This window comes from Carcharhinus amblyrhynchos, chromosome 6 (assembly GCF_965287045.1).
Source record: "Carcharhinus amblyrhynchos chromosome 6, sCarAmb.v2.hapA, whole genome shotgun sequence".
Classification (NCBI taxonomy): domain Eukaryota; kingdom Metazoa; phylum Chordata; class Chondrichthyes; order Carcharhiniformes; family Carcharhinidae; genus Carcharhinus; species Carcharhinus amblyrhynchos.
The window spans coordinates 85,450,576-85,468,373 of NC_137329.1; the positions used below are offsets into that span (position 1 = coordinate 85,450,576).

A 17,798-nucleotide genomic window follows, 5' to 3' on the forward strand; every position below is an offset into this window, starting at 1 on the left:
TTGGAAGGTAATTTGAGAGACAGGATCTACAAGTATTTAGAGGTGCAAGTACTGATTAGGGACAATCAGCGTGGCTTTGTAAGTGGAAAATCATGTCTCACAAATTTGATTGAGTTTTTTGAAGGGGTAACCAAGAAGATTGATGAGAGCAGTGCAGTTGATGTTGTCTACATGGACTTCAGCAAGGCCTTTGACAAAGTACTGCATGGTAGGTTGTTGCATAAGGTTAAATCTCACGAGATCCAGGGTGAGGTATCTAAATGGAAACAAAATTGGCTTCTTGACAGAAACCAGAGGATGGATTTAGAAGGTTGTTTTTCAAACCGAAGGTTATGACCAGTGGCGTGCCTCAGGGATCAGTGCTGGGTCCACTGTTATTTGTCATTTATATTAATGATTTGGATGAGAATATAGGAGGCATGGTTAGTAAGTTTGCAGGTGACACCAAGATTAGTGGCATAGTGGACAGTGAAGAAAGTTATCTCCAATTGCAGCAGGATCTTGATCAATTGGGCCAGTGGGTTGACAATTGGCAGATGGAGTTTAATTTAGACAAATGCAAAGTGATGCATTCTGGTAGATTGAACCAGGGCAGGACTTACTCAGTTAATGGTAGGGCAGTGGGGAGACTTACAGAACAAAGAGATCTAGGGGTACATGTTCATAGCTCCTTGAAAGTGGAGTCACAGGTGGACAGAGTGGTGTAGAAGGCATTTGGCATGCTTGGTTTCATCAGTCAGAACATTGAAAACAGGAGTTGAAATGTCTTGTTGAAGTTGTACAAGACATTGGTAAGGCCACACTTGGAATACTATGTGCAATTCTGGTCACCCTATTATAGGAAGGATATTATTAAATATCCTTCCTATAATAGAAAGAGTGCAGAAAAGATTTGCTCGGATGCTACCGGGACTTGGTGGATTGAGTTATAAGGAGAGGCTGGATAGTCTGGGACTTTTTCCTGGAGGATTGGAGGCTGAGGGATGAGCTTATAGAGGCCTATAAAATAATGAAGGGCACAGATCAGCTAGATGGTCAATATCTTTTCCCAGAGGTAGGGGAGTCTAAAACTAGAGGGCATAGGTTTAAGGTGAGAGGGGAGAGATACAAAAGGGTCCAGAGAGGCAATTTTTTTCCACAGAGGGTGGTGAGTGTCTGGAACATGCTGCCAAAGGTAATAGTAGAGATGGGTACAATTGTCTTTTAAAAAGCATTTAGGTAGTTACATGCATATGATGGGTATAGAGAGATATGGGCCAAATGCGGGATATTGGGATTAGCTTAGGGGCTGTTTTTTAAAAAAAGGGTGGCATGGATAAGTTGGGCCGAAGGACCTATTTCTATGCTGTAAACCTCTATGACTCTGTGACTATTACTCTAAGTGAATGGGGTCAGGAATACAGAAGATCTAGGGTGAGTAGAATGTCAGTGTGTGGGAGCAGTGGAGAGGATGGTTTGAGTTTCTGCAGAGGAAAGCATATTGGTGAGGGTTTAGTTGGCTTGGGTCAACAAGAGTAGATTATGGGAAAGACCTGGGTGCCCAGCATGAGGTAGGAGGTGGTACCAATGAGGAATGGAAAGCAAATAGACAGTGTGGAGATAAGGGGGAGGGGTTGGAGAGATGGGATAAAAGCAGTGACAGGAAGCTACAAAGCTATGTGGAAAACACTGGAAGAATTAATACATTCTGGGTCAGGTGAGGATGCTTGCTGTTGGGATTGTCCATCGGAACCATGATTGCAACAGGGCTAATGAAACAAGAATCCAGCAGATTCTCCCTCCACTGCCAGTAAGAATGCTGTGCCATGTATCTTTAGGATAACAGCTCGGAGAATGTGCAGTTTTGGGCGCCGCACCTGCGCAAGGATATTTTGGCCCTGGAGGGAGTGCAGAGGAGGTTTACTAGGCTGATACCGGAGTTGAGGGGATTGAGCTATGAGGAGAGGCTGAATAAACTAGGCTTGTACTCGTTAGAGTTTAGAAGAATGAGGGGAGATCTCATTGAGACGTATAAGATGATGAATGGGATGGATAGGATAGAGGTGGAGAGACTCTTCCCGCTCAAAAAAGACAGTAGGACTAGGGGGCACAGCCTCAAGATAAAGGGGAGGTGGTTTAGAACGGAGTTGAGGAGGAACTTCTTCACTCAAAGGGTGGTGAATCTCTGGAATTCTCTGCCCGTTGAAGTGGTGGAGGCTGCCTCGCTAAATATTTTTAAGAAGCGGGTTGATGGGTTCTTGATAAGAGATGGGATTAAGGGTTATGGGGAGAGGGCGGGAAAGTGGAACTGAGCCACAACAGATCAGCCATGATCTTATTGAATGGCGGGGCAGGCTCGAAGGGCTAGATGGCCTACTCCTGCTCCTATTTCTTATGTTCTTATGTAAATCAGCATTTGGAGGATCTCCAATTAATGAAGTGTATGTTAGAATGAGAAGCAAAGCTACATGTGGTAAGGACAGACAAAGCTCAAAGGAAGTAATTCAGAATGCTGAATATAAAGAGTGCAAAATCTATAAGACTTTTGATACATTGTGTACATAATATAGTGAGAAAAGGCATATCATTAATTATATCTTTTTCAGGTAAACCTGTAAAATTTGAGGAGTATGGCGATGAGCATATTCCTGCTGTTATCTTGAAAACGTTCCTCCGGGAGCTTCCACAGCCACTTCTAACCTCTCAGATTTATGACCAGGTCCAAAGTATTGGAAGTAAGCAGAAGTTTTATTTTTCTTCCCACTCGATACTTTAATTCAAGTACACAATCTGAAATATGGGATGTTCTCCATTTTCTATCTGATCCAATATCTGCAGATATATATGTAAACAGTTGGATAGGAATTATGTAGCTGTAACATCACAAATCCGATTGTGTTTTTTTATCTCCGCCTCTTTCTTAATGTGGTGCCGAGTCGGTGTAGTAACCCGTGCACATTGTAATGATGTGATTGCCATTGTGATCCTATTTATTTAGTTAATATTGTAAATCAGAGGTTCCTAAATTTGCTGTATATCCCCTGAGCTGCTTCCAGATCTACCAGTTGGTCCTATACTTATATCCGCATGTCGGTTTAATATTTTAACCCCTTTTAATGCCCAAGCATTGTACAAAATTTTTATACACATATGCATTAAGGCGGAACCAAAAGAGAAAATGCTGGAAAATCTCAGCAGATCTGTCAGGAGAGAAAAGAGCTGACATTTCAATTCCAGATGACTGTTTGTCAAAGCTGGTCATCTGGACTCGAAACATCAGCTCTTTTCTCTCCCTACAGATGCTGCCAGACCTGCTGAGATTTCCCAGCATTTTCTCTTTTGGTTTCAGATTCCAGCATCCACTGTAACTTGCTTTTATACATTTAAGGAGGAGATAGACAGATTTTTAATTAGCAATGGGTTGAAGGGTTATGGAGAATAAGTGGAGTTGAGGCTGAGATGAGATCAGCCATTATCATATTGAATGGCGGAGCAGGCCCGAGATGCTAAATCACCTGTTCCTGCTTTTAGTTCATAACTTAATAACATCTCATTAGTATTATTGCCACTCTGACGACAGATGTGGTTGTTTGAATATATATGCATAATGTTTGGGGTGATATTTTTAAAACGCTTTCTACGCAAAGGTGCTGATGACAACTTTGAATGGTGAAAATCCACTTTTGAGAAGCCGAGTTGTAGCTAAGAACAGTATCAAAACTTCGATAGGCCTGTCTGAAAATTCAGTCTCACATTTGGATTCTAAATAACCAATTCTTTTTGTTGGAACTCAACCTTGAGATGTCCAGAAAGTTCTCTTATTTGCAAATACTGCAAAGTAATTTGTGAAAGGTAGTGATGCTCTTTGTGTTTCCCATTGAGAGAAAGTACTCAAATAATTGCCTCACCAATTCAGTGAAATGTTTCTTAATGTCACTTTTAACATTGCTTGTGACATGGTCCATTTGTTATCAGGAATTCAGGCATGTTTGGGAACATTTCAGTGTTGTTTTCTTCCACAATGCAAGGCCAGAATTCCAGCTTTTTTAAAATCATTGTCCCAGGCATTGGAGCTAGTTGCTCTCAGCTCGTGAGTCCTAGATATAGGTCATTCAAGCTAGAGAATATATATTACAAGTGGTCCAGATGTGAGCACTGGGCTGGGATCCAAACAGTGAAAGAGTGGGAATGTGAGGTCTGCAAAGGATATATGACTTCCAAATGGAGTTCGAAGTCACATGCCATGGAACAGCCATCGACCTTCCTATCATGTGGACTGATAATTTGATAATGCTTGCTTTCTATCTCACACAGAGAGCAGAAAATATTCTGGAGTTCAAAGATTGGACTTTCAGAATCTTCACAGTACTGTCCAGCACCTCCTTCAAGTTGGAAGCTGTACTTCCTGATGTAAGCTACATTGCACTCGCATTGCATTAGGAGCAACTGCTCTAATTCCTGTCACTACTCCACTGTTTCTACCTGTCAATAACTTTATTCCATTGGGACAGGTGCCAGTGCATTGTAACCTAATGTCAATATCTCAGTTTTTATGAAGCTTTGCAACTGGAAATTATCATTACCTGTTCTGCTTGCCGGTGACTGGTAAAACAAAATATCCTTTTTTGTTGCCACTTTTGTAAATATGCTGCATGTATGCCAGAAGATGAGCTAAGCCTGCCACATCTGTGAATTTGCAGAGCAAAGTACTAAGTGCTGATGCATAGTTCACCATTGAATTAGGACATCATTGGACGTGTCACTAAATTAGACCCTCGTGTTTGTAAATGGCAGTTTTTCAGTTAACCTTTGAGCTTTCTGAGCATAACAACAGAATCTGTAGTTGTTACATTACAGCTTTGTAAAACAGGAGCTAATCTTCCTTTTAAATGGATACAAGCCTTAAATATGGCTGCTAAAAATTACCTGACTTTTTCCACTCCAATATAATCAAGCTGCCAGCAATCTCCAAGTGGATTGAAGGTAGACATGTGAAAACTTTTGAACTTCAATATTCACTTCCACAAGGGTAAACAGACGCTCATGGTGTCGGGCAGAAGATTGGTTGTTTGGCGGATGGGGTGGAGGGAGACCTGCTTTTCCGGCCCCTTGTGCTCATTGGCAGCACTTCTTCACAACATCACACCCCTCCTTTTAATCCACCCATCCAGCCTCTCATACCTGGTTCCTCACCCCCTCCGATACCCTGGGTTTGCGTGGTTGGGCTTCCATTAGCTTCTTCAGGGACTGTCAGTAGTTGGCCAGTGCTCAGACCGGTGCTGCTGGAACTGCAATGTTGGATTGGCCGGCAGATCTCTAAGGCAGGACATCATCCTAACATGGGGCGGACATCTCGCCCTCAGCCAATTAACTCCCCATCAGCATTAAATGGCTGCGGAAGCTGGGAATATCTTCTCTGTTGACTCTTGAGGTGGGAGGGTAGGAAACCCTGCCATCCAAAAAATATTTCCCATGGTTTTTGGAGTGTTATTCAGTAGGACTTCACTACATAACATGAACTTGCAGCAAAGAATATTCCCCAGTTTTGCATCAAGTTTTGTTGTTATTTTCACATTAATGTCTCTTTGATATAAATCCTACTTCATGTCTTGTGTCAGCGTTTTGCTTCATTGGCTGAGATTTACATGTTGAGTCAATGGTTGTTGTCTCACCAGCAATTTCAGCAAGTACCCTGCTCCTGGCAAAACAAATTGCATTACTTTGCTTCTTATACCTGATACTTTGCGTGTTTTTCTTAACGCTAACCATCTTTAGCCATCTGTTCATTTTTCACGGTTTCACCCTGGCAGATATAGTATACAACTGAAAAAAAAAGCCCATCTTACTCCTGAGCTCAGCTAGATTGGACAGTTGCTGGGCAACTGAAACCATACTAGTGTGCGGTGATTGGAGGGAAGGTCTATGTGTGTCATCCTTTCTGTGTCTCTGTATTCTCATTGGTATATTGTGAAATAAATTAACTACTTTACATAACATTCCCACAGAGTTTTGAAACCTGTGTAGCCCATTATAAAAATACTTGAAGAAAAAAATAACAAAATCCACACCGAGAATTGCTCCCACATAGTCCTTCCTTGCCTAACTCGCACAGAGACATCTCAAAGAAGTACAGTTTGGAAATCCAGATGCAAATCAAAGCCCACCCACCCACAGCAGAGCAGTAGATATGAGGACTGCATCTTGTATGCAATGATACTATTATGTAATGTTTTTTATTATTTATGTAATAGTATGACAAACAAGCAAGTCCAATCTGGCCTTATCCACTGCTGCTTCCATTTCCTCCGCTATGGAGCCCGTGTTGCAAGCTTGTTAGGGACTGTTATCAAAGAAATCCAAACATCTAGCATTTAACTGACAGAATGACACGACAAGATTTCAAAAAAGGACAACCTCTATTGCATGTATGAAGAGAAATTAAGCAAAGCAAATGCCACTAATTTAATAAAGTAACTCAAAGAATTACGCTGTGAACTAAGTTCTATTTTTTACTTCACTGTTAGAGTTCCCTTATCTTACATAATCTTGGAGGTTTATTCACTTTTCCTGGGATCAATCCAAAAGGTATGTCACAGCTTCCAGAGTTTACTTTAACTCTCCTTGGTGTTCCAGCTCTCCCTTGAGGTACAAATTACATGGAGATCATTCTATTAGCTTTTGGCTAAACAATTCTCCAGTTGTCTTTGAAGATCTCATGATTATGGACTCTTCCTCATCCTGGCTTTGGACATATTATCCCTGTCAGCTCCCACAGCTTTTGTGGAGCTCTTTCCAAGCTAACTTTTCAAGCTCACTGTTTTCTGCCTCAAGGCTCTGAGGACCATTGTGGATTGCAAGCTATAACAAATCTTCCAGCTGTTTTGCCCTCACAAAACCCAGACTGAACTGTCTGCTTCTGTCAGCAAGCACACACACATAAGTTTAACAAAGTAACCTTCTAACCAGGGCTCCACCTTGAATCACTATCCCTATGGCAATGTGGCATGCCCTGAGAAGATTCAAACAGAAATGCAAAGGAATTATTTTACTTTCAATGCAACTCTCTGGGTCTGTAACTCATATGAATAATTTATGTTGCTAATGGAGTCCTAACAATACTTTCTCCAGACTGTCTGGTTCCATTACAAGCTTAGAGATGGCACATTCATTGTTTGGGTTGCATTTACATCAGTAATTTTTGCCAGTTTCTCAACCGGATGTCTCATTTTTAATTCCTAAAACTACAAATTACATTCTAAAACGTATGAATTATGCGCTAAAATTCACAACATGTGCATGAAGTAATGTTCAGCATTTACAGACATGTTGGAGGTTAGAGCCAGTCCATTGTCTTAAAGTCAGCACTCAAGCCAAGATAATAACTTACTTTTCTGATGCAAGCCTTGCTGCTTTTTTTGTTATCTCAGAAGAACCAATGGTTTCCTAGTAACCCACAAGATTAAGGCAGTGAGGAGCAAAGCCATAGTCACTAGTACAATTTGAAATGTGTGCTGGATCTGTTGTTTTCTATTTGATTTGATTTATTATAGTCATATAGCATTGGTATGCAGTGAAAAATATTGTTTCTTGTGCGCTGTACTGACAAAACATACCATTCATAGAGTACAGAATGGGGAAGGAGAGGATGCAGAGCTAGGGTGTAGGGAAAAATCAACTTAATATATGGTAGCATACGTTAAGAATGGATATTTGAGTGAGATACAACAGGTTGGCTTCTATGCAGGGAATGAAGGGTATCTTGTCATTTTGTGCATTTCAGTGTTACAGTTCCTTAACTAGAGAGACACCAATTACATTGACAACTAAGCACTGGGGTGCTGATGCCAGATGCAGAACTTAAGTTGTTACCTTGGCTGTGATCAGTAATTTGGTATAATCTAGGAATTAATGTTGTTTGAGTTGCAATAACTCAGTATTTTGTACCACACCCAAAAAATCAATTCTTTCTTCAGCAGTCCCTGAGGGTCGAGGGTGACTTACTTCTACTCCTGGGAGGTGGGGTCTGCGGTGGCTGAATAGTCCAATCCTGGAACCACAAACTCTGCCACAAGTTTGGTAGGTGGTGTTTGATGAGGTGGATGGTAAGACACTCTGGATTCTGTGCTCTGTTTCCATTGTTTATGCTTCACCTCTGCATGCCCCACCCAGTTATGCTCAAGGTGATTGGTGCCTTTGCAGATGTTTCTTGCCAGTTTATGCATCCAAAGGCAAGTGATTTTGCTGTGTCAATGAAGATGTTTGTATTTATTTAGGGAGGTTTTCAGAATGTCCTTAGTGTTTTCTCTACCTTCCTAGTGAAGCTCAGTAGTTGAAGTTTACCATTTCACTGAGAAACGTTCAAGTAATTTTCCTTGATGAGAGAGAGGATTGATTTTGGCCTTATTCTGCCAGTTCAACCGAAAAAAGTATTTCTAGATTTTTCCTGGCCTGCCTGTTATCATTGTCTGGAGTAGTATGCCAATCTCCAGCAACACATGGAGGTTCAGAAGATGCTAAGCTGAGCTCTGACCATGTGTTTAAAAACAAACAGTTTAACCCTTAGCTCTTTTTGTCTTTGCTTGTCATTTAATGAAATAATGGATTGTCTTCCAGGCCTGATGTAACTGCTGAGTTATGCTAATAAAACATTTACATTCTGCTTGCAGCATATTGCATTTAATTAGTTGCACTTGTTTAAACATTAGTATTCAGTAGAATTAGAGGAAGAAAACACTGCAAAATATATGTGGATAACATTGGTACAGAAGACATCATGCTGACTGTTGCACATAAATTGCTGTAAACTATTTTTTGTCTGAAAATGTGGTTCATTTTTTGTCTGACATATCCATCATTCTCTCTGGCAGCTGAATTCTGAAATTCTCTCTGCATTCATTGACTGGCTGCATTTAATCCAGGCAGTTTCAGATTTTCTAACGTAGATCTGCAATCCAATTTTGCCCAAGTGTTTTGTTAATTGCAGGACAGTTTGATGAGTTCGGCTAGATTGACTGTAAAAATATTTGACCTCTATACCAGAAGGGGGAACAATAACTTTTCATGACCACAACTGAGTGACTCTTGTCCAAAATGCGCTTGTGAATTTGTTGGGTTAAAATGTGGGCCAGAATGTTTCCTTGATTTGATATGATTTATTATTATCACGCGTAAAGTACTGTTTCTTGCACGCTATACAGACTGGGGTTGCTGCCCCACCTGCCACGGTGATCGGAGTGGGTGAGGGGCGGAACATGGAAAGGTCAGTTAGCGTAGGTCGGGTGGGAGTTTATGGTTTTGGGGCGAGCGAGGCTGTAAAATCATGCCTGTGATGTTCCAAAGATTCACCAGCAGATCAGTAATCACAGAATGCGCTCCCTGGGTGAGATATCAGGACTGGTGCTGGCAAAGAGGGGGGAAAAGGAGCAACTGAGAAAAGAACTGCACGGGACAAGAAAAAAAGATGCGTCTTTTTATATTTGACTGCAAGTTGGAAAATTATGGGGACAGATTGTGTATTCTGCAATACTTATTGAAGAGAATGTTCCCATTAATAAAATCCAAACCTGCTGGCTTGATTCAAGGATCCAATTTCTTTGCTGCCTTCCCCCATCCAGATTGTCTTAAACAAATGGCAGCAAAATATCTTCTCAAAAACTGCTCTTCAATGAAATTGATGGCTGCAGGGTTAGAGAGAGTCTGTGGTGCTGGTTGTGGCAGTCCTTTTTAATTTAAACATTTAGTGCTGCAGATGTTTGCCAGATAATTTTCATTTGTTTTTAATATAAAATAACTTAATGTTGAATGAATTACAATGCGATTTGTTACTGCCAATCAGTAAACAGGAAACCTGTCTTATTAAAGTGTTGAAACTTCATTTTTAAACAAAGCACTGCCAGAGGTGCTTTGCTTCATTGCTTTATATACACAGAAATATGTCAGCACAGAGTGAACACAGAGACCTGCCCGTGTGGTGGTGAGAATGAAGTGATGTTACATTTGCATAACAATTGAATATGCCAGAAGCACTTTTAAGGAGACTCTGGGGATGAAGTCAATGGGCTTTGTAGAGCACAAACTGCTACAAAATCAGAGATAGAGAGTGAGTGCTATAAAAGGCAATGGGAAGAAATCTTCTCAAGCAAGGGAAGTATGTGAGGGGAGTTAAATCTCCTAAAATTGATATAGTCCGATCAGGATCATCCTGTCCTCCCAGGTTTCTGAAGGGTTGGATGGAAGGTAAGCAGTCTCCTCGGGTCTGTCAATTAGTTATTAAAGTAATTAAAATATCAATCAAGAACTGCTCCAATCCTCATTTCTGAATTTCCCAGCCAGAGTTAGCAACTCGTCATAGTCACGGTTGTGACTGCACATTGAGAACATCTTCAGTGAAACTGAAAAGCTGGGGAGACTGTGATTAGTTTAAAGTTTTGATTTGTTACATTGGTGAACTCCAGCCATGGCCATTGGAATGCTGCTGTTCAAAGGACTTTGGGTGTTACAGTAGTTAGCACCCCTGCCTGTCAGTGCCAGGGACCCAGTTCAGTTCCTAGTTTGGGTCACTGTCTGTGCGGAGTCTGCACGTTCTCCCCATGTCTGCATGGGTTTCCTCCAGGTGCTCCGGTTCCCTCCTGCAGTCTACTTGTTAGTTGCACTGGCCATGCTAAATTCTCCTTCTGTGTTCCCAAACAGGCGCCAGAGTGTGGCGACTAGGGGATTTTCACAGGAACTTCATTGCAGTGTTAATGTAAGCCTACTTGTGACACTAATAAAGAAACTTTTTCTCTGAGAGCATTTCCACTGCTTGACAGATTGCCAGCTTGCTGCAAGCTGCTTCACGTTTTCACTTCAGTTGCATTTCCTTGCTTCGAGTCTTCACTGTGTCAAGGGAGCTGTTTGTGCAGCTCCTCATTGCACCTCTGAAGAGAGGCAAAAGCCACACTGTCACCAGCAGGAGCACCACCAGCTTCCTTCTCCTTAGCCACATGCTCCTCTGCAGGAGATGCAGCCAAATGAGGTAACAGCCCCAGGGCCGGATCCAGGCGGGGTCCCCCAGGCCGGGTCCACTTGTAGCCCTAACTACATCTGATTTGTTCCCACTCTGAGGACCATGTGTACAATTTTAAGCAGAGATTACTAGATGACAAGTAGGAATCTACGGGCTAAGAATCTGCTTTCTCGACATGTCTGAGCACCATGCTTCAGGAGACTGTTCATCACGGCAGGTCACTACTAAAAATCTGCAACCTTCTGGAACAGAACCTCTTGCTCAGCCAAGCAAGTTGACACAAAGCTGATAATGTGCCTGTGACTACTGTTTTTATGCAATTGATTTAACCTCTATCTGATACATACACTTCTGATTCTAGTTGTTGAAAGCAGCCTGCGAGTAACTCGATGCAAGCAAATAATACAGAGCCTTCCAGAACACAACTATATTGTTGCGAAGTACCTGATATGCTTTCTTAACATGGTGAGTATTGGAAAAAAAGTCTTGCAGTGCTCTGTATGTTATTTACAAAGATCGTGTCATGCATATATGTGCATGATTTTGTGATTCACAAATGCAATGCTATCCCTTGGGAGGAGGGGAGCTTAAATTTTCTTTTAAAATAAGGCTGCAGAAAGTCGGTGAGCTGAGGCTGGCCTGTGGTTGATGAGAGTGATCAGTGATACAGACAATGCTCTATCAATGGGGAAACTGGGCAATTGGCCCACTTGGTGCTGCAACAAATTCCCACCCCTTACTTTCTCCACTGCTGTCCTGAGGTGCTTACTTTCGTTATATAGTTCTTCTGAAAGCCTCTAAGTACCATGCTGAAGTTGCTAGGCCTTGAGTATGAGCTTGATAGGTGGCTGTGACTCTTTCACGCAAAGACGGAATCACAACTGCATCTGATCTGCTCCCACTCTGAGGACCACGTGCAATTTTAAGCAGAGGTCACTAGGTGACTAGTAGGAGTTGGCTCCCTGACTAATTCCTTCCTTCCCAAGCACACAAATATGAAGCCTATTCTAACATTCAAGCGGATGTCCTGGTAGTATCAGTGAACTCAGGAAAATTTTAGATTTACAGTGCCACATATTAGGCTGTTGGTGAACATGTTACTATTGTGCAATTCTGTAGTATGAACCTGCTATTCAAGGAGCTGTTGATTCCATTTGATGAAAGAGCTAGCTTTGTTTTACAAATATAATTGAAAAATCCAAACTGAATGCTGACATTGAACCAGTTCCTAAGTATAATTCTGCCATAATTCAAATTCTTTGGATTGTTGATTTTTAGTACAGATCCTGATGATGATGACACTTCCAGCTGGGCAAGTAGTTAAGTCCTGAATTTAGAACTGATCTGAATTAATGGGCTGGAGCAACTCAGCTGAAGCTGGCCATCCTATTGGTTCAAATATCTGGCTGCCTGGGGTACATGTGTTCTTACTCAAGTCCAGTCAGAATAACTACACCTTCAATAAACTACCTTTGATCAAAACAAGTGGATATAAGCTAAGGTTGAATGAAAACTGAAATGATGTATTTTAAACTATTGGTGACACGCCACACTGGACAATCTTCCAAATGTGTCTGATGGATTATAGTTCGTTATTATCCTTTATTGTAAAAAACTTGTGATGTAATTAATCCTTGTTGGGCTGAAAAACACTCAAATATAGTTTTTTTTTGAGGAACTGGCAGGGCCCATTACTTCATAAGAACATAAGAAATAGGAGCAGGAGTAGGCCACCTAGCCCTTCGAGCCTGCCCCGCCATTCAATAAGATCATGGCTGATCTGTCGTGACTCAGTTCCACATTCCCGCCCTCTCCCCATAACCCTTAATCCCCTCTCTTATCAAAAACCCATCAACCCGCGTCTTAAAAATATTTAGCGAGGTAGCCTCCACCACTTCAACGGGCAGAGAATTCCAGAGATTCACCACCCTTTGAGTGAAGAAGTTCCTCCTCAACTCCGTTCTAAACCGCCCCCCCCTTTATCTTGAGGCTGTGCCTCCTAGTCCTACTATCCTTTCTGAGCGGGAAGAGTCTCTCCACCTCTATCCTATCCATCCCATTCATCATCTTATACGTCTCAATGAGATCCCCCCTCATTCTTCTAAACTCTAACGAGTACAAGCCTAGTTTATTCAGCCTCTCCTCATAGCTCAACCCCCTCAACTCCGGCATCAGCCTAGTAAACCTCCTCTGCACTCCCTCCAAGGCCAAAATATTCTTGCGTAAGTACAGCGCCCAAAACTGCACACAGTACTCCAGCTGCGGCCTCACCAATGCCCTATACAGCCGCAGCAAGACCTCCCTACTTTTATATTCAATCCCCCTCGCTATGAAGGCCAGCATCCCATTCGCCTTCCTGACCACCTGCTGCGCCTGCAAGCTGGGTTTTTGCGACTCATGCACAAGGACCCCGAGGTCCCTCTGCACCGTCGCCTGCTGCAGTTTTTCTCCACGTAAGTAATAATCCTCCCTACCATTATTCCTACCAAAGTGGACCACCTCACACTTGCCAACATTAAATTCCATTTGCCAGTTCCTGGCCCATTCGCCCAGCCTATCTAGATCCTTCTGCAGACTCTCCACACCCTCCGCACAATTTGCCGTTCCACCAATCTTGGTGTCATCAGCAAATTTCGACACCATACACTCGGTTCCCTCCTCCAGATCATCTATATAAATGGTAAATAGCTGAGGCCCCAGCACCGACCCCTGGGGCACTCCACTAGTCACCATCTGCCAATCCGAATAGCACCCATTGACCCCCACTCTCTGCCTCCTATTTGACAACCAATCCTCTATCCACGCTAACACCCTACCCCCAACTCCATGTCCCCTGACCTTCTGCAATAACCTCTTGTGAGGTACCTTGTCAAACGCCTTCTGAAAATCCAGAAAGACCACATCCACCGGCTCTCCTCTATCCACCGCCCTAGACACATCCTCATAGAACTCCAGTAAATTTGTCAGACACGACTTCCCTTTAACGAAACCGTGCTGCGTCTGCTCTATCAAGCAATTCCCCTCAAGATGCCTCACTATTTCCTCCTTGATGACGGATTCTAACATTTTACCTACAACAGACGTTAAACTAACCGGCCTATAATTCCCTGCCTTTTGCCTGGCACCCTTCTTAAACAGCGGCGTAACATTAGCCGTTTTCCAATCTTCCGGCACTTCCCCAGAATCCAGTGACGTCTGGAAAATAACCACCAAGGCATCCACTATCACCTCCGCCATTTCTTTCAGGACCCTCGGATGCATTCCATCCGGTCCTGGCGACTTGTCCACAATCAGCCCCTCCAGTCTGTCGAGCACCACCTCTCTAGTAACAGTAATGTCGTTGAGACCCTCCAGTCCTACCACCTTTCCATCGCTAACACCCGGCAAATTATTCACGTTCTCCTCCGTGAAGACTGAAACAAAAAAGTTATTCAAGACCTCAGCCATATCCCCATCCCCTACCACTAAGTCCCCCTTCTCATCCTCTAAGGGACCAACGTTCACCCTAGCCAGCCTCTTCCTTTTTATATATTTATAAAAACTCTTGCTATCCTTTTTTATATTAAGCGCTTGCCCAGCTTCATAGTTTCTCCTACCCTTCTTTATCAACTTCTGTGTCAATCTTTGTTCACATTTAAACCTCTCCCAATCCTCTTCTCACCCACTACTCTTAGCTACTCTAAATTCCTCCGCTTTTATGTAGCATTCATGTAGCATTTTATTTCTGAATTTTAAAAAATTGCGTATTTGGAAAAGCTCCTCCAGTACAGTTCAGTGCTGGAAGATAGAGTCAGGGCAATATATTTGGTGCATAGTAAGTCCCCAATATTATCATCATTGTGCCATCCTGTTGGAAGCATAATTACTCCACATTTCACTGGTATTAATCAGTTGACTGGAAAATTATGTTTATTTGTTGCGTGCTGTCAATGAAGTGCCAGGATCATTTTTAAAAGCTCTATTTGTCCTGTGCTTATTTTAATATCTTTGTTTGTGTGATTGGAGCAGCAGCAATGATGAGGCCAGCATTTCTACCCTATCCTTAAAGGTGGTGGTGAGCTGCTTTCCTCAACTGCTGCTGCCTGTGTGGTGTAGGTGCTGCCACAGTGCTGTTAGGAAAAGAGATTCCCAATGCCAGTGAAGGAATGGTGATGTAGTTTCAAGTCAGAATAATGTGTGGCTTGGAGGTGAACTTGGATGCAGTGGTGTTCCCGTGCATCTGCTGTGTGTATCCTTCCAGGCAGTACAGGTCACAAGTTTGGAAGGTGCTTTCGAAGGAGCTTTGGTGAGTTGCTGAGGTGCATCTCACAGATGTACCCACTGCTGCTATTTTCATCAGTGGTGCAGGGAGTGAATCTTGAAGCTAGTGAAAAGGATGCCAATCGAGTGGGCTGCTTTGTCCTGGATGGTGTTGAGCTTCTTGAGTTTTGGAGCTGCACTCATCCAGGCAAGTGGAGAGCATTCCATCACACCCCTGACTTGTACTCTGTAGATGGTGGAAGAGTTTTAGGGAGTTGGGATTCACTGCAGAATCCCCAGCTTCTGACCTGCTCTTGTTGTCACACATTTCTGTGACTGGCCCAGTTTAGCTTCTCATCGATAGTAATCCCCAGGATGTTAACAATGGAGAATTCAATGGTGGTATTACCATTTAATGTCCAGGAGAGAAGATACTTCACTTTGTTTTTCCATTGGACAATTGCACGGTATAGATTTTGAGCTTTGTTAGAAATATAACCTTAAAAGTGTAAGAGCTATTTATGCTCAGATAACAAAATCAAAAAAGAAAAAAATAATTAAGTACACATGGAAACACATTCCTTGCTTTTAAAAAATGATGCTGAATTTCATACTCAGCCAGTTGAGTCTTCTCATAAGTGTCACCAGCTCCAGATTGCTCTAAGCTAGATTGAAACTGCAGTCACATTCACAGCGAGTCAGACTGCTCTGTGGGTCAGTCTTTGCCATGTACCCCATGCTAATACTATAATCAGACTAGCTTAGAGCAGTGGAGACTCTTAGCAGGTAAATAAATCATTGTGTTCATTGATAATCCAGCATGTTCTACATCTTGTTAAAATCTAATCAACTCTATTATGTCTTAGGTGTCCCAGGAGAGTATTTTTAATAAAATGAACCCTTCAAACTTGGCATGTGTCTTTGGAGTGAATCTGATTTGGCCCACAAAAGGACCTGCAACACTGCACGCCCTCCCACCAATAAACATGTTTACTGAGCTGCTGATCGAGTACTATAGCCAAGTCTTCAGTTCCAGGGTTCTGCCCAATGAGGTTCTGCCATAAACGCTGCAGCCAACCTCAAGAAGTCAATGAACAGAATGGATCCCAATTTCTGTATTAAATTATATTGCCCACAGATTCTGACCTGAGTGGATGTCAGCTCATGATACTTGAACTTTGTCACTTGCTGATACAAAGATGGTGAAGAAGCAAGTGATTTGAAATGATCAAAAGTTTTTTGACTGGATAATTATACAACAGGAAAACTTGATGTAAAAAGTCAGTGTTTGTTTTGATAATGCCACTGGTTCATAAGCATTGTAGACTTTTCATAGACCTGCTACTTTTCCTTTTATTTATCGAATTCTCGTTTCAACTGTGTAGTGGGGAGGTGCGAATTGGGCCCTGACTCTGTTTTGCCGCTGCACCATTGGTATGTGTAGTACAGAGATTAAAACATGAAAATAAAATGACTTTAACATTGTGTGGATAGAACCTTATTATGAATCATGCACTTGTGCCTTAAAACAGTATTAATCTTTTATTGTGCATTGTTGCTAAAGGGGTATGAGAACTACCAGAGTCCAATGCTTGCCTATTCTATTTCATTAATGTAAGGGAGAAGTGTCTAACAAGAATTAATAAGCTCAAATGTAATTAACATTACATTATTGAAGGCAACACATGGGAAAACTTGTTTCTGAGGTGAGGGAGTGGTGATATTTTCCATTTAATGTCTGCAGCGAGATCTGGGAATGTTAACAGCTGGATTGAGAGGACCGTGGCTTATTTCCATATTGAGCTGTTTGTTGGAGGAGGAAACTTGGACTCCTTGCACTGGGGTTGCTTCAGTCCCAGGTGCTAATGATGAAAGGAAAGCAGCCCACGTGTTACAATTCATACTTTAACAGCTTCATCCACAATGTATTTATAATTTTGTTAAATTAATAAAATGTGGCATAGATTACACTGCCTGGTTTTGTTAACATTTAACATGCAATCACTTGAAGAATCTTTCCTTTCTGATTGCTCTTCTGTGGATGGCTTGCTGTGTTTATTGTTGCTGTGGTAATCATTACTGCTGGTATAAACTGTAAGAGTAAAATATTTTATAATTCATACAACATTAAAACACAGCCCTCACCAACCAATGTAAAAATTGATTTGGTGGCTAAGACATGAAAGATAGGAGCCTTTACCAAGTCCCATGTCCCTATAGGAGAAAACTGATAAGTCAACCTTCACAGCCCAGTGACATAGACCCATGGACAATCCAGTCTATCACATATCCTGAAATTCTGATGAGAAGATTTCCCCATCTGTGCGCTAAATGTTAACCTTGTGAGTGAATGGCTCACCTGAACAGTTAGAAAGAGTTTAATGCTTTATATGCAGCACATCTAAAGAGTCACAAGGCCTCATGCTATTTTTGGTCAGAGTTTTAAAAAAAAGCACAAGACTCAGATTCTAAGGTTCATATGAAAGATCTTTCGATCCACAGCTTTTTGTTATTCCTAGGCTTTGTTTTTGTTTGCATCCCATGAATTGAAGTTTTAATGTTTTGTGTTTAAGGG

The 17,798-nt window shown here is 42.0% G+C and overlaps 1 protein-coding gene across 2 annotated transcripts in view; it reads left to right on the forward strand.

Annotated features, from left to right (window-relative positions):
- Positions 1-17,188, forward strand: part of LOC145344064 (rho GTPase-activating protein 8-like) — an 84,384-nt gene extending 67,196 nt beyond the window's left edge. For both annotated transcript variants that reach the window (XM_080190849.1, XM_080190850.1), the window contains exons 11-13: positions 2,586-2,714; positions 11,346-11,449; positions 16,090-17,188. In XM_080190849.1, coding sequence (XP_080046975.1) covers positions 2,586-2,714; positions 11,346-11,449; positions 16,090-16,287 — 431 coding nt within the window. In that variant the 3' untranslated portion in view covers positions 16,288-17,188. The remainder of the gene's footprint in view (positions 1-2,585; positions 2,715-11,345; positions 11,450-16,089) is intronic.
- The last annotated feature ends 610 nt before the right edge of the window (positions 17,189-17,798 follow it).